General features: G+C 43.2%; 1 protein-coding gene across 2 annotated transcripts in view; it reads right to left on the bottom strand.

The window, feature by feature from the left end:
• Window positions 1–27,878, bottom strand: part of GRIN2B (glutamate ionotropic receptor NMDA type subunit 2B) — a 262,368-nt gene that overhangs the window by 45,142 nt on the left and 189,348 nt on the right. For both annotated transcript variants that reach the window (XM_080393094.1, XM_080393095.1), the window contains 6 exons: window positions 22,980–23,188; window positions 22,489–22,660; window positions 21,666–21,819; window positions 20,006–20,131; window positions 16,746–16,975; window positions 820–980 (listed from right to left, as the gene is read on the bottom strand). In XM_080393094.1, coding sequence (XP_080249220.1) covers window positions 820–980; window positions 16,746–16,975; window positions 20,006–20,131; window positions 21,666–21,819; window positions 22,489–22,660; window positions 22,980–23,188 — 1,052 coding nt within the window. The remainder of the gene's footprint in view (window positions 1–819; window positions 981–16,745; window positions 16,976–20,005; window positions 20,132–21,665; window positions 21,820–22,488; window positions 22,661–22,979; window positions 23,189–27,878) is intronic.

Raw genomic sequence — 27,878 nt, 5'->3', positions numbered from 1 at the left:
AATCAAAATCGTCAGCTCTGGGGCAAGGTCTTTACCTGGGAAGATAAAGGACAAAAGCTTGCAATATGGTGTTTTAAGTTAGCTCCTCTGCAGATTCACTGATATTAAAATAGGATGAGCTGTTCAAACATACATTTTGCTAATGATTTTTCCCACATTTCCCAAATTACCCAAATAAATGCTCCCATTTTATATACTTCTTTATTATTCAAACATTTTGTTCAGTCCTTGACACTAAAACATTTCAGAGAGAAGGGCTACTTCCAAACTATTTGCTTCAAGCACACCTTCCATAAAGGTATATTAGCTGGTGATACACTGGGGTGGGATTGGTCTGGCAAGGATTGTTTCAGCTTCCTGATTAACATAATCTTTTATAACCAGAAACAACAGCAACAAAGGGAAAACAAAGGAATTTCGAGGTGACAGTATAAATGCTCTGAAAAAAAAACTTTGTCTACAGAGGTCTGTGAGCTTTTCCTGTGTATGCATAAGGACCCATCAGCATGAAACACCTTGATGAAGCAAGGACTAATATACACTAATACATACTAATATACACAAGGCTAGCATACACAAGGATATGGAAGATCCTCTTTCTCTTAAATAGTCTTATAAACACAGCAAAACCAGAAACTCTTATACAGATGTCAATAGAAAAACCTAGCTAAGAGAACCACAGAATTATTGTCCTGTGCTGTGTGTGGTCTTAATCATGGAATGATAATGGAGGCTCATTTTCCAAACCCTACAAAAAATTTTTCAGACAAACATGCAAAGAAAGTTTCTGTGGTGAGCAAGCGTGAAAGAAAGCCTTACCCAGTCTTCAGTGAGAACAGTGCATCATCCACCCCCCTCTGATTGAATTTCACCATGTAGCTGTGCATTTCAGGGTAGTTGTTGCGAATGTTCCTTTCTGTGCTGCCATTGGGAACTGTCCCGAAGCGGAAAGGAGGCGAGAAGTCATTGGGTTTCTGGAACTGGAGAGACAGAAAAAGAACATTTCTCACAATCTTTCAGCAAGAAGCAATCATCTGAATGGGAGAACACGTTCTCCTCAGAAGATAGTTCTGATTTTATTTTACTATCATGTAGAAAATAATACTGAGAAGATAATATATTTCACTGTTTTCAAACACAAACATCTCCTGTTAGTACCTAAGAACCAAGAAGTGAATCTGAGCAATGTGGTCTTTTTGTCCCCTCTGGATTAAGTGCAAAAAATAGCCAGTGATCAAAGATTAACAGGAGGATAGATAAAAAGAAAAAGGAAAAAGGGAAGGGAAAATGTAACGGCAGCTTTGGAACACAATCAAGAGAAGATTTTCAATAAAATCTATGTGCATTTTATCTACAAAGTGTCATTTATTTTCTAAGAAGTATCTTTTTCAGCTCTGTGGATGTCTTTGCACTTCCTGATTCTGTCTGAAGTGGAAAAGTAATTAATGGTGTGAGATGCCTCTCAGAACACCTCACACCGACTTCACCAAAGGAATGATCAGCTTTCAAACTTTTGGGCAAATGTCCCAAATGAAATGCTGTTAGTGGCTCAAGTCACTAGTAACATTTGATGCCCTGAACAGAGCTGGCAGAATACTCCAAACCTTTTGCTGCTCCCAAGAAATACATTCATCATAACATTCCCCTACGGCTGAAAGGCTGTGAGATTTTATATGCCACTTGCTTAACTCAAGTCATAATCAATGCTCTCTGGTGTTTTATGAGCAGTAAAATTTAGACTGTAAATTATCGAGACTGCTTAAAACCCCTAGAACCAGCAGACAGGAAGGAGCACGGAATTGTAAGCCAGGAACTGAATAAGCAGTAAAGAAAAAGATGCAAAAGTAGGTTAAATGGAGAGAAGCTTCCTCCTCTCTTGATTTATCAAGCAGTAGCTTGCCTGGTGTTAATTCTTGACTCCCACCTGTGACTGTTTATTTGGATGATCCCGAGAAGCATGCTAAGAACATGCTAACCATCAAACCAAACCCATTTAACAGCAACAGTTCACCTGTACATGAACATATGCAGTCATATACTGCGACCTTCTATAGTAGAAATGTGGCTGCGGTCTATAGCTATAGCTTAAAAAATATGCAGACGAGCCTTGTTCTTGAGTTCTGCTCAAAGCCAGTTTGGAACCTGGTCAACTCAGCTGAGGAGGCCAAAGCCACTAAAGCAGTGTATCTCATTCACATCATCTCAGCAATAAGGCCAACCAGGAGTTCTGTCTGTGGATGTGTGAATACACCGTTCACATCACCCATTTCTACATACTAGTCAACACATCTAGCTGTGCAAGAAAACATCTCTCCAGTTTGGATGGTGAGATGGGCTGCCTTGTATGTGCACACATGAGTGTGTGAGAGAGAACACGTTCTACTGCTTTAAGCCAATAGAAAACAGCGGGCCTGTTTTTTGAAACACAGGTTAGCACATCACCAAAAAGAAGAGGTTTCACACAGGATGAAACAGGCAGTAAGGTGGCTCTCAGAACCCCGTCACACACCCTAGGGAGGAAGACAAACTCATAGCTATCAAAACCTGTAATGAAAGAAAACTTTAATGGGAGAAAGATCACTGCAACATGCTAAAATTATGCTTTTTCTCCAAGCTGACTGTAGCAGCAACTTAGGGGACCCATCACAGGAGTCTGCAAAGTGGACAGCTTGTTTTCCCAGAGACTGCAGAACCCAACCTTGAGGCCGAGGCACCCTCCATCCCCAATAGAACCCTCCAACAGAGTAAAGTTAGCAGAGCAAACGGCAGCAGGCCTGACCAGCATCGGTGTGACCTCAGCTTCAGCATGTCCTTTGGAGAAGCAGCAGCTATGAGACCCTCTCTGGGCCCAAAGAGTGTTAAGAGAAAAAGAGACCCATCCAATGTCTATTTTACACTTCCACTCTCCATTTGCAGTGACACAATTTCTAATTTTGTCTGCTTCCATCACTGCGCCTATGAACCAGAGCAAGAAGGATTAGAGAGTTAAGCAGCGCTGTGATAACCACCCACCTCTGAACTATCTACTGTCCCCACTGTGTTCAAGGGACCATCTTAGCAGTCAGAGATGAAAGGTTCCATATTTAATTTTTATTTTATTTTATTAATTGAATTTTTAACCTCCTGAGAAATCAACAAATAAATGAAAACATTCCTCCTGAAGGAAATTATTGTTTTCAGCAACTGGAGGAGCATGTTTCTAGAGAAGGAAGCCAGGCTGATGCCTTCTACAAAACCACATACTGCACATTCACTCATCATCCCTTACCCCCTGCTCATTCCTCAGTCAGAACAGATCTGTAAATGCAAATTGCTCTCCACACACCCACATGTGCACACACTTCAACCACAGTCTGGTGGACAACAAGATGAGAAACAGTCTGAAAGGATCCATAAGGGACTCACACCAGAGATCTTCAGATTGAATGCCTAAGAGGAACATGCATCCCCAGCCACCTGGTTTGGTGTTTGCAAAGCTGGAGCCAGAGATAAGCAGCTAACTTCTCCACATTTTAGAAATAACAGGGGTACACAGACGCAGCCTTCTTACAGGAGATGGCATCTGAAAACCCCCTGTGTTTGTTACTTGGCAGTATACGAGCATAGCTCAGTCCAGGGATGAAGGGATATCTAAAGAGCTCTCCAGAGCCAAAACCAGCTGCACCTTTCTGAGCTCACTTCTGTCCTACACAGTTCATACTGAAGGAACAAGAAGACATACAAGCCTTCCCAGAAAATATATGGGACAGATGGGGAGAGTGTGTCCTCTCCTGGCAACGTGGTGGAGGAACATGTGTGGAGAAACTGGACAAGATCTATAAGAAGCAAAGTTAATTGACACTGTCATGTTTAACCCCAGCCAGCAACTAAGTACCCCAAAGTCACTTGCTCACTCCCCCCTGCCCTGTGGGATGGGGAGGAGAATTGGGAAAAGGTAAAACCTGTGGGTTGAGCTAAGAACAGTTTAATAATTGAAATAAAGTAAATATTAATAACAACAACAACAACAATAATGGAAAAGAGAGAAAGGAATAAAACCCAAGAAAGACAAGTGATGCACAATACAATTACTCATTGCCTGCTGACCAATGCCCAGCCAGTCCCTGAGCAGTGATCAGCCCCTCCTGGCCAACATTCCCCAGTGTATATACCAAGCATGACATTCTATGGTATGGAATATCCCCTTGGCTAGTTCGGGCCAGCTGTCCCTGCCAGGCTCCCTCCTGGCTTCTTGTGCACCTGCTCACTGGTAGAGCATGGGAAACCGAAAAGTCCTTGGTTTAGAGTAAGCAACAACTAAACCATCAGTGTGTTATCAACATTATTTTCATATTCAATCCAAAACACAGCACTGTACTAGCTATGAGGAAGAAAATTAACTCTATCCCAGCCAAAACCAGAACAGACAAAGAGTTCAGTAAGGAAAGCCAGTTGTTTGGCTTTTGCCATATGCTGGAAGACTGGTCCTGGATCAGAATTGTCAGTCTCAGGGGAACAAGGCACTCTGGCAGGCTTGTCTAGAAGGAGTCTGAGAGACATGTGGCAGGAGCTGAGGCACAGTGCAGGGGCCATTACATGGAGGCAGCCTGCACAAAGATAATCTCGATGCCTCAGTAAATATCGACAGAGTAATTAACCACAGATATTGACAGAAATTGTCAAAATTTAGATTAATGAGAGAACTGTCCCACCATTTCATGTAAATGTTTCTCCTGTCAGAGCCCAAAGTCACTACTCTACCCCAAGCATGTGCCAAGAGGAGCCTTGTGAGGCTTTGGCAAAATGTATGGTGATAACAGGGGAAGGGAAGATTAACAACTGCACCGGCTGCTGAGCAAACCCAGCTGCAAAGTCACAGGGAGCCGAGCCACAAACAGGGCTGTACAGGGTCCGCACTTGCAGCAGGCCCATCTCACATTTCCCTGCATCAGGATCCCTCTCCTGCTGCCCAGCTCTGCCTAACTCAAGGGGTGACTGCCTGGGAGGGAACCCACAGTGCATGGCTACAACCCAGCACCCAAAGAGCCCTGGGCAGTGGTGTAGCCCATCTGCGGTGTCATACTTGCTCATCATGGGGCTTCAGCCATGAGAAGGTCCCCTTGTACCCAAAGTGATGTGACATGCTCTCACCCATGAAAGAAATCCCTTACGGAGCTGGCTTCACATCAAATGTAGGGAGGAGGTGGATGCTAGAGATGGGGGTAGAAGCAAACACCAAGAAGCATGCCTGAAGGGCTGGGGTAGCTTTGGGACATGAGATGTCTGTGCTCAGAGCCCAGCGGCTGCCCACTTCTTCAACCCCTTACTTCACAAATTGAAATCAAGAAACATTAGGTTGAAATCAGACCATGGCTTTGGGAAAGTAACCTCTCAGAGTCAGACAGCAGAAATCTTCCTGCTCTGGAGAGCGATAAACACACAGGCTGGAAGCTATTAGCACATTCAGAGTGGAGAGACCCTTTCCCACTCCCCCCTGCAACTCACCATGAGAGCTGTCAGCAGCAGCAGCAAGAGAGGGTTTAAGTGACTTGTCTGGCAGAGCTGTTTCATTAGCAATTTGGAGCCCTGCCGTGCAGAAAGCAGCATTGTTCTCAGATGTTCGAATATCAATCTGCATAATGAAACAGGTGATAGGAGCTCTTCCCATTCAGGCAGTTGCTGTTGGAGGGGATTCAGGGATGAGGGAAGGGGTTGTGTCTAATTGGCCACAATTAATTTGATGAGATTTTTTTTTCAATATATTGTCTATCACCAAATGGTTCCTGCAGAAAAGCACATCTGCACTTATTTATCTGCCTGATGTAGGCCCTGTTTACACTGTAAAGTGTTTGCCAGTAGCATTGAAAGCGGTTTCCCAAGCTCAGCAAGCTCTCACAACAAAAAGGCTCTTTTATCAGTCAATCTACTTTTACATTGCTTTTAAAAAAATAATCCCCTGCTGGATAACATAATGAGCTGGCAAAACTTGGTGGGTGTGTGTGTACGTGTGTACATGTGTAGTACCTTACCCTTACACAGCTTCTCTGGGAGGGCTCCTTTCACTTTGTAAGGCCCAGACACTCAGTTTAAATTTTCTATCACAGGAAGCGCCACAGTCCTGACCCACCAAAATAAAGTCCACATGTACAGCTCCTCTGTCAGTGCAAGTCCAAAAAAAGCTTAAGACCATGTTAGATACTCTGGGTTCAATTCATTTGCCCAAGTGTTAAGTGTCAAGTTGAGATGCTGAGGGAATTTCACCCTGGCAACAGTTGTCTCCTAGGCCCTGTGTCAGATTTGCCAGCCACCCAAGTATCTTCAATATACTAGTGCACCTAAATTGGCTCTAGATATCTACATTTGTACAGCTGAATCTAGCCACTGGACCATTTGGCCCTCAGGACGGTTTCTCCCACCAAAAGCACAGGAAGCCAGCTGCTGTGGGTAGCAGACAGCCCAAAGTGCCCACCACTCTCTTGAACTTGCCCATTAGGGCATCAGTCACAACCTTTCGTGTAGGCACCTATAAGCAGCACTCTGCCTGCTCTTTGGCAACCATACAACCCACAGATAGCTGTTGCAGCACAGGCCAAATATCTCTAAAAAAGATGGCATCTATGAGTGAGCTGCAATGTAAGATTTAGTGATATCAGGCTAGAAAAGTGAAGTCCATGCTCAGGTGCACAATTTTAGCACAACCTCTCTGCATTGCCCAAACATCTTTGATTGTCCCCTCTTGCTCTGATTCAATTGCATGTCACTGCAGCCAGCCTGCACCTTCCTTCATTGCCTGAGAATCCAGTCAGGCTGTTTGCACAGAAACTTCATCCAGAACTTGTAAAAAATTGTAGAGCAGATCAGTGGTTTTCAGGTCTAACTCTGAGGTAGTTCTATCCCTACACTTAAGTCTTGATAGACTACACATGTCCATAGCAACATGGCTTGCCCTAGTTGCCTTGCTTTTGTATCCTCTATTTCATCCAGGAAATTAACTCCTTCACAGCTAATAGATAGCTTTCAAAGAGAAGAGGCTTGTCCTTTTCATACCACCAAAAATTATGCCATTTTTGTCCCCACGTTGCACCATGAACTATGCCACAGAATCATAAACCTGGATCTGGCCCCAGTAAGATATCTGCTCTGCCCCTCTCTCCCTGGTGGGTGTCTGCTAGACATCACTGTTCCTGACAGCTCTTCATTCAGATGGCTGTGGAAGATGTCAGGTGCTAGAGATCCCCCCATTCCCTGAATAATCAAGACCAGGGCTTTACTATTGGAAAGTTCCTCCAAGTGTCTGAACTAAAGCCTTCCTGTTGCAATCCAACTACAATAATTTGTTATCTTCACCATGGACATGGAAATCAGAATAGTTTCTTCTTCTCTGAAAGTGCATTTTATGTTTTTGAAGACCGCCAAGCTGTTTCTTCTCCGTGTTATTGCATTGGGGATAAAGAGGCCCAGTTTCCTCGGTCTTTCTTTGCAAGCTGTATTATCTAAACCTGTAACCATTCTTGCTGCTGTCCTTTGGCTGTATCCAGTAGGTCCTTCCTTGACTTGCCTTTGGTTTGTAGACATGCTTTCTACCATACCAAGAACAATCTGATCAGGACCCCAAGATGCTGAGAGAACAACACATTAAAAAAGCCTTCAGCAAGACAATAAAAACATTGCTAGTGAGAGTAATGTTCATTATTACTTTCCTCAGTGCCTATGTTATGTCTTTTTCCCCTCTGTCCTTTAGTCTTGTCATCTTCAGCTTGCAAGTTCTTCAAAGCTGTAACTCTGTCCTGATTTGCATTCAGGTGGTGACCAGTTTGTTTCAGGAATGTCAATTGTCACTCCCAGCACTGTCTTAGGGCTTTTACTGTATTCTTCTCTTCATCCAGCTTGATTATGCACATAGGCACATCCACACCACTGTGCCTCATCACTGGTTCTGGTAGAGGAAGTGCACTACAGATTCCCAGTGTGCAGCCTGCTTTATTGGTGTGTTGGTTCAGGGCATTTTTACATTGCTACAATAGCATCCCAGCTAGAGGCATGCCAGCCCAACAGTACAGGTAGAAAATCGTGCTGCAAATCTAAATCATAGCACTGATACAATAATCTGTGAGGAGAGAAGACTAAAGAGACTGTGCTTGTCATTCCTCTATTACTCATGAATCTCTTGTACAAATACTTCTCAAGCTTCATTCCTAAAGCATCCTTCTCCCCTCTGCACCAGCACCTAGTTTTGACATTTCAGACATTTTTTTCTTCCAAGGTGGAACTCATACCATTTCTAAGTGACTACAGGTTTTCAGACCCTCCTTTTACCCTAGTTCCAATTTCCTCTCTTCTTCTGTATTCTTTCATAACATCATCCTCCACCTCCCCAGCAGTGGCTGGGACTCTTCACAGCTCAGAATGGAGTCACCACATCAATTCTTCCTGATTGTTGGGCCCAGTCACAGAGATCAGCCCTAAGATTGCAGTGGCAAAAACCTAGTTTCTTGTCTTCACCAGTCAAACAATACATTGCTTGCTTTATTTAACAATAAAATAAAAAAAAAAGAGGGGGTGGGGGTGGGTAACGAACAACATCAAATCCAATATAAAGTCAGTTCTGGAGTAGCATAAAAATACCTTGTGCTCTCTCAGACTTTGACTTTGTGGTTAATCTTATTATTCAATACCCAGTGATGTTTCAAATTCTCTGGTCTTGCTTTGCATACTGCTTTCACCCATGAATTCCTCTAGATAAGTCTGAGAAAGGAGTTATCAGTTAGTGCAGCTGACTGCAGTAAAGTTGGCAAAGAATTAGATTAAAGTCACTTTTAAAGGAAAATGTAGGGTGGGTCAGACCCACAAACAAGAAAAATATCTATGTATGTCTGGTGGTGAAACAGGGACATGTGTGGGTCAGGGAAGGGAACAGAGCAACCTAGTGACAATGCAGAGGTGAGGGGGGGGGAGGTGAAAGCAAAAGAAAGAAGTTCAAATATAGCAGCTTCAAAAATAGTTGCCCTTGTAAAATAACAGATTAAAGCAGAGATCCAATTGGTGGAAGAAGCTGCCATCACATGCAGTTACTGCCAGAGCAATGCACACAGTAGGACTGTGCAGCCTCTTTGCAAGCTGGATTGCTATGTGCAAACTGCTCTGTGCCACTTCTGCACAGAGCAGAAAACCAAAAACCTTGAGCAGCACAGCGTTGCCCCAGACAGATGGCATTTCAGGGGTCCCACATCTTCCATAGCCAGACCTACATGTGCATGCTGGGACCACACTGCCTTTCTGCTGACCCAGGCGTTATGGATACACCAGGCCTGTGGGCCACTCCAGGATGAGACCATCACATGTGGAAAGATTCCAGCCACCACGAACAAACCAGGTGTCTTCTGGGCCTGCCAAATATGTAAGCATTATGGACTCAGTGCAGCTTCTCCACCCAAAAGGTAACACTAAAGCTTTGAAACTTGCTTGGGACACATTCGGCAGGCTATTAGCTTCAAGTCAGTCACACTGCTAGGTTGTCTCTCAAACTTGATCAGAGAATAACGTCTGCAGTGGAATCACTGAGCTTCACCAGTCAGAGACAAAAGCTCCTTGCACAGCCCTCGTATTAGTAGGTGTGGTATCAGATGAATACAGTATATCTATTGCAATTGAGCTATGCGATCTTAGCTACAGCGCATTCAACTTTTGCTTGCATGCATGTAGAGGATGGAGATCATCTGTTTATCTCAGTATCAAATCATGCCATGTATTCCATCCTAGTCATTGCATTAGTGCAACTTCTTAGGCACCCCTGTAGGCAGGGAGGCAAAGCAAAAAGCAGGGCACTTGAGGCAGGGCAGCTGGGGCATCCCAGCACCATCCCAGAGGTGGGAGATAATGTCTTCCTTTGGCTTACTGCAGAAAGCTGCCTCCCATCTGCAAGTGCATGATAGTGCAGGAAGGAAAATCATATCATTCCCTTGTGAGTACTAGTGCACTGGAACAGGTAGACCCAAGCAAGCCTTCTGGACCACCAAGACTCAGGAGAAGCCTGACCTTGAGTAGCCAAAGGCCTGGGAGAAACAGAGCTCCTTTCCAACAGGTGAAGTGAAAATGTCTCTGAAAATACAACCTGCCAAATATTTATCAGACATATGTATGTATATGTAACTTCAAATGTTACAGTCACTAGGCAGAAGCAGTGAAGGGGGGGGGAGGTGCGGGGGGCAGGCTGTTGTTTAGGCTTTTTTAATCTTGTAGATCTCATCCTGCCGTTTCCTCTCCACTAGTAATTCAGCCCTGATCATTCAGATGAAGGAGTCCAGCTCTCACCTCTTAGGCTGCCAAATCCTGGTGGCAGGGCCATAGTCTTTTATTTGATTCCAGAGTGCCAAGTACATTTATGGCACCATATAAATAATACATAAGAATATTCATTGCTTGCCTCTCCACTGACTTAAAGTGATGTGAGAAGCAGGACAATCCTTTGCTCCCCCTCTCCCTTTCCTCTTACGTAACTCCGTGAAGATGGCTTTTTCCAGACGGCCAAGCAATTAGCATGGAAGCAACCAAACTTGCCCAGAGCCTCCAAAGGGTCAGCTCCAAGAGCTAGTTAAAAGGAAGATTAAAAGGAAGGGTCAGTGGTGGCCAAGGCCTGGGAAAAGCCAGGATGGCAAGCAAGGGGAATGCAAAAGCTGCAAGCTAAGAATTGTGCCACGGTCCCATCGCTGACATCTCTCCTTCAGTGACTCCCATCCATGCTGCCAGCAAAGCCCTAGGGACTGCATCTCTCTCCTTTTCCAGCAAGGATTAATTAAGCCTATGGTCTGACTCATGAGTATCCCCTTCCCTTGTATCTTACCTGCTTAAGTTCCCAACTAAACTGACTTTTAACTGGCACTAATCTTGAAGAGTCCCATTACAAGTTTTTAACTGCCATTAAATCCCTCCAAATCGACAGAAAAGAGAGAATCCTGAGAGTCAAGGCTAAAGCTATCACAGCCTCCTCACCACTATGCAGCACTGAGCTTAAAAAAAGAGGGTGAATGACAAAGAAACTAGGACTGAAGCGGAGGGAGAAAAAGCATGCTTGAAAACCCACTGACTTTAAACATTTATAGCCTTAAAACTACTGAATCACTTTTTAGCACGCAGACGCAGAGGTTTGTTCCAAGGATCTCAGAAAGCACAAAAATTGTGCCAATCCAAAGAGTGCAGAATGACTAAATATACAATAAATGTACCCATTTACAACTGCAAAAAATTATCTGAGATCATATTTATGTACACAATAAAATGTAAGTCACCAGTTAGATCTATTACTAACATACGATATGCTGTAGCTGTTTTAATAGCTATTTGTTAATATGAAGACTTTAGCATAATATATAATTATACAGATATGTACTGCACTATGTAGTATTTGTAAATAGTTCATACTATACTAACATAATTTACAAAGAGGTCCAGAGAAATCATCAAATTATAAGGCATAAAATTTCAGATTATCAGGGCTCTGAGTTTTCCACACTTCACTATGAATTAATGTTTGTTATATTAAACACCAGTTAGTAGTACTAAGTTTATATATAAAGATCATATTTAAGCAAAAAACCTGAACACAGTTCAATTTATTTACAGGAGGATGTCCCCCCAGAGAAGAACAGTGGAAAGAAATTTAATTCCATCCCACGACATAAGGTTTGGGGGTTTGGGGACTTCCTTATTTTTTTTGTTGTTTGGTCAAGGAAGGTACACCAGGCTACACATTTTGGAAAAGGTTGTGATTTATCACAAGAGGACAGAGTTGGAAGTAGCATGGTCTAACTTCTGTCTAGCTAGCTCATATCTCCACAAAGGTCTCCTGACATTAAACATCACACTGCTGTTGAAAGGACTGCATATTTTCTGCTTCTGGACATGACCATATAAAACTTATTTTGTACCATGCAGAAACATGTGGAAGTACCACAAATATCTGTTGACAGTAAATGCACAGTCCCATGGAAGGTCTGTACTGCCTCCAAGCCATCCAGTTAGAAAATCTTCCCCTTACAGATCTTACAAGGGACAAGACTGACCCTGTTGTTTTTCCCTTGGAAAATCTGTAGCTGACAGATACACTCTGAATTTTTCCTGGACTTCTCCAAAACAGATATTTGTTGTACAAAAGCTGCAAGTTCAGAAAAGCATTTAACTTTGATTATGCCCATTGACTTTAATGTTGCCACTCATGAGTGCAAAGTTAAGCACATGCTTAAATGTTCTGCATATCTGGGATCCTTGCATAATTTAAATTTAATGTGCCGCACAGTACAATGTGGGAAATAATAATTCATTTTTCAGTTTCATGGCCAAGCATCTATTACTGCAGAAACACAGCAGATACTTTTCTGCAGGTTTTTCAGTGAAACTTTTGCTTCATATCAACCTGAAATGTTTCATTCACCTCAGAATAACATGTGCTGTTTTGTCTTCCAGTTATCTCCTTCTGTCCCCTTCCTTTGTTACAGAAAAAAAATCTTTATTTTCCTTTTTTTTTTTTTTTTAATGTAGGTCAATTTTATGAGTAGCGACTTTAGAAAATGACAAGTCAAAAAAAAATAGTACATGTCAGAAATATCAAACCAAGTATTTTGTTTCAAGTAAATTAAAAGGAGCTACTTTGGCACATACCAGAATTTCCCTCTGCCTTCTTGCCCTCTCCTCACATTCCTTTACATTAAAAATATTGGCCAGTTTTAACTCCAAAACTTAATTTTTTTGGAAAAAAAAGCATATCTATTGAAAAAAAATATAGCTGACCCCTGATGCATACAAACAGGACTTTTGTCTCAACATTTCATTAACATCTTAAAAAGCAAGTCAGTCAAATATGTGTGAAATTTCAGCAATCTGTATTAATTTGCAGGCATGCAGAAATCCATTTCTCTCCCTTTTATGTCAATTACAAAATTACCATTTTGATACTTTATTAGCTTCTTTGGCATTTCCAACTAATTTATAGGCATGGATACTATTTTTTTTATTATTATTAACCTACTGCATTCTAAATTATTTTATTTAAATGCCCTGCTGGCTGTCCACGTTTGGTTTTATTCTATTACTACTGTACATGAATGGAAATTACATATAGCTATTAGATTATTTCACACATTAGTTCATTTTATATAATCTTTCCTGTATTTATTGCCTTCGTTAGTCTGAAATACCGCAGGCACTTGTTTCTCTAATGTGTCTGAAGCTCTCCTGTTAATGGAAATTGGATTATATCTCCTGATTACAGTCAGATGAAATCCAGACCCAGGAGTCGCATGCAGTATTCTGTGACAGGCCATCTCTACCGGCAAGGTTTTCACAAGGGGCTGGGGCCGTAGCAGCCCCCTACATGGACCCCAGACAGATGCAGCCCAGAGGCATGTGCAAGGATGCTCCAGCTGGGCTTGCCAGCGCTGCTGCCACCGAGCAGAGCTCCAGCCAGGGAGCTGACCCGGCCAGAATGGCTCTGCCCCTGCCAGGTCCACATGCAGCTGCTCCACTGCATAAGGTAGACCAGCAGAGACAGCAGGTGCTGGTTTGGCATCTGTGCAGGAGGAGAGCAGCTTGCCATGCTGCAAGCACGGGGAGCTGAAAGGGAGTTGTCAGAGCAGCTCTTTACCTGCAGGACTCACAAGGCCAGCACTGCCCTCAGGAAGGAGCAGATCTCTCCTCCCTCAAACTGCCCACAGCTGCACCAGATTTAAGAGTCACAGCTTGACATATGATTTAGCAGCTGCAAGGGTTAACATGGGGGAATTAACAGGCATGGTGAGCTGGGTTCCTGTGTCAGCTCTGGCACCAATTTGGGGCCAGCTGAGCACAGAGGGGTGGCACTCAGCAGGGTGAGTATCACCTGGCTCAGAGAGAGAGTGGCAGAGGTCACTAAGCTCAGTACATGGAGCCTCCAGCTGCCCTCAGTCCAACCTAGTACTCAGGCACAGAAGTATCCAACTCAGCTCAGCTCAGACAGCCCTGCTTAAGCATCCACACAGCACAGCAGGGATATGACATTAGTCACTGTCTTGCATGTTATTAGGAAGTAAGTACTGGGGCACAGCCAAGGCACCATCCAAGTCCTTAGACAGCTGGAGCATTTCAGCCCACTTTTCCAGAGAAGCAGCAGGTCAGCAGCTGGAGGCATCTCTTGGAACAGGTCTTTCAAGGTAAAGTCCAAGGAAGAGGGTCCAAGGAGACCCTCAGGGTGGCTCTCGCAGGGTGTAGCCAACCTGACCTTGACTAGCATTCCCCAGCCAGGCACAGTAATGGATTTTGTGAGTGCATCTGGCATTTTGGCTGCTGTACAGTGCCAGTGGGGACACCTTCCCCAGGTACTGTCATGCTACAAAGACATTTGCAAGCATATCTAGGTCTAGGCTAGTAGGAACAATTATCACTCGAAATAACTAGCACTTTGCCTACTGGCTTGGATTACATCCTCTGCCGACTCCTTGTGCTGGACACAGCTGCCCTTGACAGCTGAAGTAGCAAGGCCTGGAGGTTAATGTGCCTCACTTCTGCTGTGGACACCAGCTCACACATTGGAGATAAAAGAGACTGGAAGCTATAGTTCGTCCTCTTGGCCACCTGGCATTGGTCAGTGACTGCCTCCCTTGAAAGTCTTAACCAGCTAATTTAAGTAGGCAGGAAAAGGGAGGTACAGCACAGCACACCTCCATCTGCCCTGGATGTGGCTGCTCCTTGCACCCCGGCCAAGTGGGGGATTGCGGGGGTGAGTGAGTTGCAAGCAGTATGTGGGTTTTGGAAGAGGGAAAAAAGGAGATTCAGAAGAGTGAATTCATCCCAAACAAGGGCATCTTGAAGCAGCATGACATATGCCTGAATGGCTGCTCCCAAATTCTGCAGGGCCCTCTGCACATTCAGAAAATGGAAATCCATGAGCCCAGTAGATCAAGCTTATTTACTCACATCTTTTGGATGGAGTTAGTCCCACCTGTCTTTATTCTCCAGCAGCAGCAGCTGGCCTTCAGTTTTTACCAGCCAATTTTCATCTGATTCCAAATGCTCTGGTAGATCATAATTTTACCCAAATGCTGTACCTGCACTAGCAGCTGTGTTTGAGGCACACCACAATGATGTGAGTACGTACTATGGCCTTTCTCTTCCCCAAGAAACAAAGCACATATGTGTTAGGACGGCAAAAGCAAACACAGGTATGTTGGCAAAGAAAAGTAGAAGAAAATTACTGCAATCCGATACACACCGGTGGCCCTACAGAGAAATTGACGAAAATAGGCCCAGAAACTTGTACCCAAAGGCTCTGTGAAGCTCCAGGAGTTACCGCTTTCAACTGATATTTCATGCACATATCTCTGCAGGTATGAAGAATATCTTGAAAAATGTGAGAATGAAAGCCTGGCTCTCTCCATGAGCCTAGGCACAGCCTGAAACAATAGATCACAGGTATGAACTATCCCATTTAGCTCAGACAGCTGAAAACCTAATGATGACAAACTAATGTTAACTTTGATAGGGCTGGCTGGTTTTGAACAGTGTCTTTCAGTCTGAGGGAGTCCACAGCTTTGAAGGAGTCTCCACAATAACCTCCACCTACCAGAAAAGCATCCTCCCCTCCACCCCCTCCTCAACACAGCACACTGAAAATATGGAGACAGCATGAAACAAATTGATGCTGAAATTAAAACAAATAACAGGAGTACTTTGCATGGTTTATATTATTCTGTGTCCTATTTCATTCCAGGAAAAAACAACTAAAGGGAAAAAAAAACCTTTTAAAAATTAATCCACCACAGAATTTCTAGCCTGCTGCACAGGACACAGTATACACAGGGGGCCTGGCCACAATTTATTTCTGGACTATTATGGGGGACACAAGAGGCAGTAACTATAACCAATTCAGCAGCAGCAAACTGACATTTGCAGTCCTCTTCTTGCTGCTGTCCCCGACAGCAACGTACACGACCTATTGCTATTTGGTTGCCCTGCAATGGCATGATCCCTTAAGCAGCCTCAGTGATTGAGTAACAAATTCAACATGGGCAACCGAGACTGACAACACTTAATTCCTTGTGAGTAACCTTGCCGCAAAACAGAAATAAAGCAGTATACAAAGCTTCAGACCCTCATGAACCAGACAGTGCTACCCTGTATGTATGAGAAATCTCCTCAAAATCTTCAGTGCCTAGATCTGAGTAAAAGGAAACGTTCTGCGAGGACAAAATGCAGTGCATGTAAACAAGGCAGCGAAACACATTCTGAACAGGAAACAATTCCTTGTGCTAAGCTTCCAAAGGCCTCAAAAAAATGAAAATATAACTTCAAATGCAAGCAATAGTAAATCCTCAAAGCCATGCTGATTTACCCCCATGGGCAGAACTTGTCCCCTGAATAAACTAACAGATCATATTTGCTAGCCTAATGGCCAGCATTCCCACACAGATAAATTATTTCATCCTGAAAAAACAGGTTACAGCCATTATACACATTGTCTCCAAAGTTCCGTTAATTCATTTCTTGCTGACAATCAAGGTGTGCTTTGGGATCATGCAAGCAAGCACAGTTCAGTTCTGTTTCTAATTCATCCCTGAAATGCTTAAAGCATGTAAAAATGCAACTGAATACCAATTAATAGCAGTTGTGCTATTTAAACTGGGGGCTAAAGCTATGACATGACTGCAAAATGCTGAACTCTTTCCCAATAAACGAAAAGAGAGGGTAGAGCAGCCTCTTTGTGGAAAAGGCTGCTTTGGGGGGTTGGGTGGATCCATTACCTTTTTGTCGCTCAAGCCAGACACCTGGTCCACGTATTCCTCTTGGATCATGAAGGCAGCCAGGTTGGCAGTGTAGCTGGCCAGAAAGATGACAGCGAAGAAGGCCCACACTGACACCATGATCTTGCTAGTGGTACCCTTGGGATTCTGCACTGGCACAGAGTTGTTGAACACCAGCCCCCACAGCAACCAGATAGCTTTGCCAATGGTGAAAGAGGGACCTCCTGGCTCTAGAGTGATTGAGAAACATGATCCCACAGTAAGCATCTTAGAGTAAGTGGTCTGCATTTCTCTTCACATATGCATCTTGACTTCAGAGTTAAAAGCAGTACCTATTCCCACATTTGAGATGAATATCCACAGCTGTGCTTCCCTATGCTCATGACAATATATCTCAGCAAAGTGCAACCCAGAAAAATTATTTTTTTAAAACGTCCTCAGACTTCAATATTTATTTTGTCTCAAAGATCTCTGCTGAAACCTTATACAAAGGTGTTTTGGGTTTGTTGGTTTTTTTTAAATCTGATTGGAGCATCTAAAAGCCCAAACATTCCACTTTGGTTCAAGTGTTGCCACCAAAAATAGTTTGCTCAAAGAAATTCTATCCTCATTTCTAGCTGTTCAACAGTGATGATGTCCTTGAACTCCCAGCATACACCTGTGCAAAAAATGGCCTTCACTGTAGTTGTGCAGGTGTAAGGAAGAGCACCATCTGAAATAACAGGGCTCTAACAAATACTTCTGCAAGAGGGTTTAATTACCCAGTCTGCTGAAGACACACAAGCCAGCGAAAAAGACAACTCCCTCTCCCCATGTTCTGTGTCTAAGGTACATAACAGTGACATATATTCTGGTCTATCTTGGGAAAATCAGCAGTTCTGCCCCAGACAGTACAGAAGCAGATCCAATGTTTTAAAAGCTGCTGTTTTCCTCTTATTCAGTTTTCAGTGTGGAAGCTCACACATACCCCAAAAGTCATGTGTGCTCATGAAGCACTAGGCCTGATAACTTGTGAAATCCTGCCTTGTCTCCCAGCAGTCTCATATCCCTGGCATATGCTTGTTCCATTAGTGGGAACCCAAATGAAAATTTGCTCAACTTGAGCACAAGAGCAGCTGTCAGGGAGACTGCAAATGCAATTACTCCAAGGATCCTGCTTCAGACACCAGGAAGACCCTTTTAGGATGAGAGCACTCTGGCACAGTTCAGGGGTCTGTCTCTTTTCCAATGGTGCCAGCCTGGCTTTGCAACCTTTTGGGTTAGTATCTTGTGTTTTATCTCCTCCCTTGGGTATGCTGACTAGTGCCCAGTGCTGCTGCCTGTGGTTAAGGTTGGCTCCAGCTCCAGAGGAACAAAAGGGAAGAAAGTTTTGATGCTCCTCTCCAAGCCCCTGAGCAGCAAATATCATAGATCATCTGAAGGCACTGTGTTACTGTAAATACAACTGAAAGGTGCAAGGGCTCATTTTGCACTCTGGGAACTACACACCAAATTCAAAGCAGAATCATCACCTGGCAAAACTGGAGCCTTTAGATGCCAGGGAGACAAAGCTGCTATAAGAAACACAGTTTGGCAGTCCTTGTCTTTTTACATTCTGGAGTGGTAGCTTTATATCCCTCTCTATCTAATGTGCCCTCAGACACACAGGTGCAAGGCCTGCAAATCATCAGTGGGAAACGTAAGGTGTAAGGAAATTTTGAGAAGTTCCCTCCTAAAGCCTTCCTTTCTCCACTGATCACCCCATGTGCTTTCACAGTTACTTTGTCAGCCACAAACCAAGACAGCAATGAGAGCCTCTGATCCAAACCAGGGACCCAGAATCCTTCCGAGATCTCCAACTTGAGTGCCCCAACAACAGTGCAACGTCATTTAGGGGCCAGATTAGGGCATGCCCACCTGACCCTGGAGAGAAAAACTTGATATCCGTAAAGAGAAAATAGAGGGCTGGGAGGCAGGAGTATACTGTCGTAGACTAGTTCAAATGCAGCCAAAGTAACATTAGCCAGAGTGTTCATTACCAAACATTACCAAACAAGCATTGCAGTCTCTGCAGCAGATTTCTACATCTTCACATTACATCTGTCAGGGATAATATCTGCCTGATCATGCAGTACCGTTCATAATTGCTCAGAAATATTGATATTTGCAGCTGTAGTTCAGCTAACTTAATAACTGCACAACTGCACACCTGTACTAAGAACTGCTTCTAGTTCTACATCTGTATTAATATCTCTCAAGGGACTCACAGGTTTAACAGTATTTACTTGTGTACACAGATGCATGTGGTTACAATCAGTCGCCATATAAAGGCCCTCCACAGCTCCATGTTAAGAGATAAGTTCTCCACTTCTCTGTATTTGTGGCTCTGCTGCATTCTCATTAACACCTTTTTTTATTTTTTTTTTACTCTTCTCTAATTTGATAGCATAAATTTACTCAGAGTACTAGATTGGGGAGTAAGTGAGTGCATTTACCAATAACTGTGTCTCTCCCACTATACTGAATGGACCAATAAACCCAGAAAGGTCTGAAGGGCTGATTCATCAGGAGATGAAGATAAGGAGATGATGGAAGGCTCAACTTGCTAACTGTCATGACAATAAGAAAAAAAGGATGTCTCTTAGGCTGCTGTGCATCTTCTCTTTAACTCATTGGGCTGTCTTCTGAAGATTAGAACCACAACAATGTGTCCTCACTTGTTCCCATCTTTCCTGCTGCCCTTGCAAAACTCCCATCACCCACTACCAGGAAAATGAGCTTCCCACTTTCTCAGTCAGCCTTAGCAAGTCGAAGAGCCACGTGGGGGAGGGACATGCCCAGCTGACAGATGTGGAGTCTGGAGGACACAGCAGTGTGGAGGGAGGCCAGCAGAGTGGCTTGCTCTTTGGGAAGATGCATCACTGAAGGATGGATAGACAGCGCTGAGCGCTCTGATTGCCTCAGAGAGTGCAGCACTATAGGCACTGCCAGCACTGGCTACCAGGACCCATTTTCCCTCAGTGAGAAACGAGTTGGAGCTGGTGCATGCTTTAGAGATGAAAGGCGACACAGCTCCGTCTCCCAAGCCAAGTAAATTACCCATTATACACATCTGCTCTCTTCAGAGCCTTTTTTCTGCCTCCATCTCTGTTCTTTTTAGGCTGAACACAGACCTCAGAGCAGGCTAGATCCATATTGTGTTCAAGGCAAAGGAGACACCCTGACAAAGGAGCTCGGATTGGAAGCAAGAGAGGATCATAGCAAGGAGGGACTCCCCTTACCTCTGCCATCAGCAAGGCACCGATTATAGCCCACAGGGCTGAAGTACTCAAAGACGAAGACAGCCACCGCAGAGATGATAAGCAGCATCACAAACATCATCACCCATACATCAGCACTGAAAGGCTCTGGAGAGGAAAACAAAAGCATGGTGAAAGACCTGATACATCACCTCACACCTCCTTCACCTCCTTTGCTCTCCAGAACACCCCAGTGAGAGTGTGGGGCAAACTGGGCTGGGGAAAAATAGAGTTACAACAAAGCCTCCAGCCCCAGTCTGAAAAACATCTTGAATTGAGACAAATGTTTCCGTCTCTGTAATGACTGCATTCCTTCTTACTGTTATATTTGTGACACATGGCTCCATCTGGAACTAAATGTAGCCATTGTGGCATGCATTGATAAAATAAAATGCATTGATAAAATACTGTTCCCAGGAAGTCCTCCAGCACCATCTGGAGAGAGTGGGGAAAATCAAGCAGAACTGGCAGAGTTTCAGACAAGCATTCAACTTTCAAGATGCTATCGAGCCAAAGAGCATCTCCAAATTTCTGAGGTTCAGCCATAGTGATAGTAGTTTTTCCAGCTATTCCTTTCCTGTAGCAATGGGAACGCTGGCTCATTCTAGAAACGTTACTGTTCATGTTCTGCAAGTGTTTGATCTCTGCCAGGTTTTCTATTTCTCCAAGCCTGAACAGATAAAGATGGGACTGAACAGATCAAAGAAGCTTAGAACTTTGCTCCAGACTATAGCCTGTTTTAAATTGCAATTTAAAATCTTGGAGTAAACTTTATCGTTGCTTTTACATACCCCAGTAATATTGATGGACTTGGCTAAAGGCAAAAACTCCTGAAAAGTGAGTAGTCATGAAACTCCTACTTAAAGAGGTTTAGAAAATATTTTTTACCCATATAAAGTTATTTCTGTTTGTAAATATTCTCAGGGTACTGGCAAAGACCAGACAGTAATTATATAAAACATACACTGCATTTGCTGCATCATAAAACATTTCATGAAGCCAAATAGTAGATACTAGGAAGACATGGAAGTCTTAGGGAAATGCAGTATCATTTCTGCATTCTCTGATCACCGTCCACCACCAAAGGACATTAGAAATCACTTTACTGGAAGACAGTGTCAGCACAGAACCAATGGCTCTACTCTTCTTGAAAAGCTCTATTAGATCTCTAACTTCTACCAGTTGTTCTGTCAAGGGAAGGTCAAGTTAATACCTTCTTTACAGAAAATTTCTCACAAAGTGAAACAATTTATTGCTAATTGTTATTACTAAGTACTATGGCATACCAGCTACAAGGTTTGAATCATTTTTCTTCTGGCCTACACTCCTAAAACATGCTATTAGCTGAGTCACTGGGAAACCATGTGCTGCAGAGTAGATGACAACTCTAAGTGAGCCCAGACTTTGCTGGGATTAGGCACACAATTGCTGAGGCATGCCTTGGACCTCCTAACAGTGCCTGTTAGCATTTACCTGGATTTTCCTTGCTTGGGATTTAGAACTAAAACATCAGAGTTTATTTTTATACCCCTGTCCCACAGGTACTCCCAAAAAGGAACTTTCAGGCTAAGAATCACGAACAACCTTCACCTAATTTTTGATGAACACTAGGTGAAATGTTAATTTTAGATTAAAATGATACCTAAGAAGGCAGAAGGTGAGACAGTTCCATTGCTACGTGACACCATGACGCTGATTCCTGTCTCAATGAAGGGCACAGAGAAATCTACTACTTCTGAACGCTCCTCATTAATGGTGAGGGATCCTACCGCCATATAGGCCCGTTTGGTGACAACCTGGAGGAAGGAAAGGAAGAGATCACACACAGACTTGAGGCACCTCTCAAGCATCACACAGCCAAACCCCTTCTCACTTTTCTGCCTTTCCATACAATCCTTTTATTCTTGTAATCCCATTCCCTATATTGTTTCTATCATCCCTCCTTTCTAATCTTTCATCAGGACACCTTCTTTCAGGAAATCAACAGACATTAATCTTCCCCTCAAAGCTGGTATGTGTATAAAAAATAAATCTGCAGAGGTCTTAGGATAAACACATCATCCATTGAGAAGACGTTTTATCTCATTTTTCTGTCCTTGCTTTCTCCTCCCTCTAACACTGCAAAGTCTTATTTCATTCTTTATGCACCTTATATATGATCTAAGCATAATACAGGTTGCAGCCTCTCTGGTGCATGGATATCACCCTCTTTCTTTGACTGTGAAGGCCAAATTTGTGACACTATAGAGAATAATAATTAATCGCCACATAGGAAAGGTAGACAAGGTCAGAATGTCAGAGCAGATTAATTCACCTGGTGCCCAGAAAGAATCCAGGTCAATCATTTCTATGGAGTCACCTCTGTCCCTGCCATGGAAGGGGACCCAATAATGACAGCAGACCAGACCTGACCCATGTCACCCAGTAGAGGGATGAAGCCCACCATGCCCCCCTTTGTTGCTGACCTCTCCAATCATTCCATTCCATGTCCCATTGATCTTTTTCCCATGCTTGCCATTAGTCACCAAGTAGAGGTCATAGGTGAACTTGACAGACTTTGAGATTTTCTTGAGGATGTCAATGCAGAACCCCTTGCAACATTTCTTCATGTAATCTGGCTCCTCATCAGTTTTGTTCCTGAACCATCACAACAACAAGGGGTTAAAACACTAGGGAAAACTCCCTTAATTCCCTTCTCGTGTCAGTATGCCCTCCCCCTTACATAATCAGATGTGGAGAATTTAACTTGTGCAGTCTGTGCTGGAGGGTGAGGGGGCATACTACAATGATTTGCCGAAAGGAGCCGGTCATGAATGGACACAGGCTAGGTGGGGCAAAGAGAAGTGGCTTTTCTAGGAAGGATTATCAGGGTATGATGGTATTGGTCTAAGAGACTTTCTACATTCTGCTGTGAAGGGAAAGCCCAATAGAAGCAGAAAAACTCAGGGGTGCATACTCAGTCACTATGCGTTTCTGGCAAGGGACGGTGTTCCTCATGCACGTGCCACTTAGGGGGTCCACATTTTCCACAATGACGAACGGTGCCTCTTCCAAGGTCACGATACTCAGGTGATCATCCTCGCGTTCCTCAGAGTCGGGATACAGCTCAAAGCGGGGCCACACATAATACTTCATCTGCAACTTTTTTTCCTTCCATTTCCCCACCTGTGGAGACATAAACCACAGAATACAGACTTTTAGGTGCCCCATCCCTCTGCATTAACCACAGCTCACACAGGCCTGGGCAGGAGGACCACTCTGGAGTACCCAAGCTCATGGCTCAGTTAAATTAAGGACATTCCTGGGGAGAAGGCTCTGAGTAAGTGGGTTCAAACCAGAGGGATGTAGAGAACAAGAAAGATGTCTGGGTTGTCTCATCTCTGTGATACTTTCACCCTCTGGGAGAATGAGTGGATGACCAGGGGGACACCATTACTATGGTCAAACAGACATGGTGTCTTTCAATTTTCTCAGCCAAAAAACCGAAACAGAGCTTGTTTGTCTCCTTGAAATGTTGACTTCAGCCTAGCCACAATATTTCTTTCCTGCTAAAAAAGAGGAAAAATATATTTAAATGATGAAAAAAATGTAATTTTGAAACAGAAATTGAAATACTTCACTTGAAAAAGTCAAAACAGAACTTCTTTATTTTGTAAAAAATTTTGTCTTTATTTGTTTTCAGTGAAATTCATTAAACAGATTCATTTTAGTCAAACTTCATTTTGTCCAGCAATAACTCTTTGTTCTAGAAAAAGGTTGCCCATTCCTAGTCAGGACTGAGTTCTTCCAAGGGAGGCAACTGAAGAGGGAGATGTTTTACATTTTCAGGACAGTCTTCAGATGTGAAGAACATCAACAGAGATGCTTGCTAGCTGTAGTTCTTGCTATCCCCTGCTAAGGCCTTACTGAAATAACGGCTCTTGTCATTTCACAATGACTTGGTTACGTACCTTTACTGGAAACAAGGAAATGCTCTGTGCCTCTGACATACGAAAAAATAAGTCAAAAAGGATCTATGATTTTTCACTCTTGCTATTTTTCCTTAATTATATATTGCAATTTTAGACCTTCTTGGTTTCCATTTTTTAAGCCAAGAGAGATCATATCTTCAGTGGTCAGAAAAGGGGGTTGGGATTCAGTTGCCTTATACCTACTGCCACAAATAAGAGCTGTTTTGAAGCCACTCCAGTCCCTGAAGAAACGATACGTGTAGCACAGCCACTGCCCATGGTAAACCATTCCTTGCAAATATTCCAGGAAAAGAAAAAAACTCTGAACATCAACTATGCTTTCAACTATCAAAGTCTTGCCTTTGTTCTCAATTTCCCCCATCACAGTTGACACTAATTAGCACCTTGGCTGGCAGCTGAAGCTGAAAGGGCAAGAAACTAAATGGGCTTTAGAAGGAATTTTCCTGCACAATCCTCAAAGAAAGCCCTCCAAGCCAGGGCTGAGATATGCTGACTTGATGGCAGAGGCAGTGTGAGTGTGTGGGAAGCTTGCACGATTGCTCTTAGTGGTGTACCTGCTTGGTGGGTAAATAGAAAAGCTTCATTCCACTGCAATCCAACACCCCTCCCACCACCCCCAAATTTCAGTAATTTATTTATTTAAATGACAGGAAGGGAGGGAGAAGCACTTATTAGAGGCTCATTAGGTGTCAGCGGTTATTCTGTGAAACTCAAAGCCCAGCTGGGGTTTGGCATTTGAGACCAGCTAGAATTCACATAAAACACTTGTCACCTTCAAAACAAACAAGCAAATGCTTCATCTGGCCATGAAAGAAAAATCCACTCTGGAGGCTTGTGGACAGAGAGGAAAGGCAGAAGAACTCACCCAGAGACAGTAGATTCCCCATCCATCCCTACAGTGTAAACACAGCACCCTCATACTGCTTGGACCAGCAAGCAGGGTATATAGCTATTTTCTCCTTTCTCTATTTTTTTGTTTTGTTTTGTTTTTTGTTTAGGTTTTTTTTTTTTTTTTTTTTTTTTTGAGGGAGGTGTCTGTTTTTGTTGTTGTTGTTGTTGTTACTTGAGTGGGCAGGTAGAAGTTGTTTTAATTTTAAAATACCTTTTGAGCAACAGGTGAAAGCTGGCTGGCTGGGAGCCCCGTGAACTGGTGGCCCCTTTTGTCTGCAGAAGACAGGTAGTGCTGTCTGGGGCAGCAGATGGTCTGTACTCATGCTAATATCTAAGCCTGGATGTGAAGAGTGCATTTCTGAGGGAATAAAGAGCATACACTCACATGCCTACCCAGGGTCTGCTCAGACCTAGACTTCCCACTCGTTGACCAAGCAGGTCAATTTATCATCATCTGAGCAGAGATTTCTGCAGTACAACTTTAGCCCTCAAGTAACTGACCTTAAATCCCCAAAACCAGTTCAGTGAAGCCACCAGACAAGCAGAATAACTGCACACATGGAGCTCAGTAGGGACCAGTGATTAAGATGCTGCACAGAACAGCCCAGACTTCAGCTCAGTAACATTAACTTATCATAGAAATAAGTGGTTGATGAAAGAGACATCTTGCAGAATCTCAGCAGCACTTAGATATCACAGTAATAGGCATGATATAAACCCCTAAGTGATAAATTAGATCAGATAGGCAAACCCAATTCATAATTACCCAGAAGTTCTCTGGGACAGAAAGGGGAGCTCATAAGGCTGCGTGCCAGGCACGTTTCACAGTGTTGTACTACATGGCCAACATTATGAAATTAGGATAACAATGACAGTCTTGCCACAGCCTCCCTCGTCCTGAAGGACTTAACCTGCAAATACAGTTGTCCATATAAAATCATTCTAAATTGCCCATAAGGAAGAAAAACAGGATGTAAGGGAATATTCTGACCTAAATTTTCAAATTAACTATGGAGTGTCTCAAAAATACGTGCAAATACTGTGTTTCATTGCTAACCTGAACAATCAGGCATGCCATATACCTGCAGACATGTACAGATATGAATAAGCAAAGTCAGAAAAGGTTTGTGAATTAAGAGGTGGCAGACTTCTTTAGATGCTCATGGAAGCAAAGGTCAAATGTGTATGCACTTAGTTAAAGAAGAGCAGGCTTAAGCAGCATGTGGGCAAGGACAGTAAGGGTAATAAGAAACACCACATGTGCAGAGGATGGAGGCAATGCAAGAGTGAGAAAATACAAATGTGCATCATATGCTAGATAATCTGCCATGAGAGGAAAGGAGCAATTCGCTGTGGGGACAGAGGTTAGCCACAACAGAATTAAATGTCACAGATTTGTCCAGGTAATGATGCCTACTCTTAAAGAATATAACCTGTCAAGCTGTGCAGAGCAGAGCAAGGCACTTCTGAAGTCTCAGGGTATTTGGTATTAACAGCTTGTGAACTGTTATTACTTAGGTTTTGCCCAGTGCTTCCCTCAGCAAAAAGAAGAAAAATAAACCATCCCAGGCATCCTACGTATTGGTCACCCTGCAGTTTCAAGATCCACTGGGTGTTCTCCAGTCAGAGTTGTCATCCAGACTCCCACCAGGAGCCCTGGAGGGTCACAGAATCAGCGAAAGTAAGGATGCTAGGGATATTTAAAATCCCCTTTCTAATCATATTCTCCAGTCTCTAGGTATGCTTCTGTATGGCAGGGCAGGTCTACTAAGAGTCAGATTTTCACCTTAACTTCCCTTTGCTCTGTACCACATGTGATCTGGAAAGCCATTTCAGTTGGGATTAATTTGGAGGTGTTGAGAGAGGAGAGCAGCTAACTTTTACCTTAAATATAAGATCCTATTTTGGAAAACAAGCTGTTGGAAGTAGAAGTCCAGTAAATTTGCAAAGTATGAAAGTGAGAGCTATTGTAGAACAAAATGTTAATCATATATACTATTGGTTTGCCAAAGTATATAAGCTATCCAATGCAGAAAAAAGGTAAGATTGCCTATGCCAGGGGAAAATGAGAGCCTTTCAAAAGCCTTCCAGCAGGCTGGTAAATTGCCTTAAACATGGTATAATGCACCCAGAATAAGTGTTCTGCAGTATGTTAACGTGCATCTTTAATGAAAGGTATATCATATTAGTTCCCTGAAACTAATTCTTAACAGAGGCTTTTCTCTCCTCCCAAGGGAAGCTAAGGCTTGTAACAGCCATTTGTGGCAGATGTTTGTCTAACCTGTCCTTACACTGACAGAGAGCCCACAGTCTCCATGGGCAGTCTATTCCAGTGCTTAACTATCCTTCCCATTAAAAAGTTTGGTTTTTTTTTCCTGATGTCTAACCTAAATCTTCTTGCTGCAATTTATACCAGGAGAGTGTATTTCCTTATTCTTATACATGTGCTCTTTTCAGTGTTATCAGGTCAATAAGATATTTATAACACAGAGGAGCTGGTAGTCTCATTCAGTGGATAACTTACATCCTACACTGGCAAAAGCAACTGCGTGTTCAAATTACCAGCACCCAGTCTCACCATTTACAAAATCCTTACCCAGATGGGTAGCACAGACAAGTGCAAGCTGCTCACATGAACTTCCAAAATTGTATGTTCCAGCCAGAGCAGAAGCCAGTCTCTAAGCTCCTCCTAGCATGCAGGACTTCAAAGCACAGGAGCATCTGGAGAAACCTCTAACTAATGTCAACAGATGGAAAACCAAAACCTCCTAGAAATTTGGCTTTCAAGGACTAGGCCACAGAAGACAGTTCTGGATAAAACCAGAAATGTTCAGATATATTTCTCAGGCAAGATGCTCAGAAGCATTACATTCGTATTTGGGGTGAAGATTCAGGGGAAGGCCTGACCCTTCAGGTGCTTGCTTTTCACCAGGCTGCAGGAGAACTATGTCTGGGCAAAGTCTTTTGATAGTTTTTATTTCATTCAGGCTCCC

This window comes from Falco punctatus, assembly GCF_963210335.1.
Source record: "Falco punctatus genome assembly, chromosome: 6".
NCBI lineage: Eukaryota > Metazoa > Chordata > Aves > Falconiformes > Falconidae > Falco > Falco punctatus.
The sequence above is the reverse complement of the archived record's forward strand: the minus strand, read 5'-3'. Positions and strand labels throughout refer to the sequence as shown.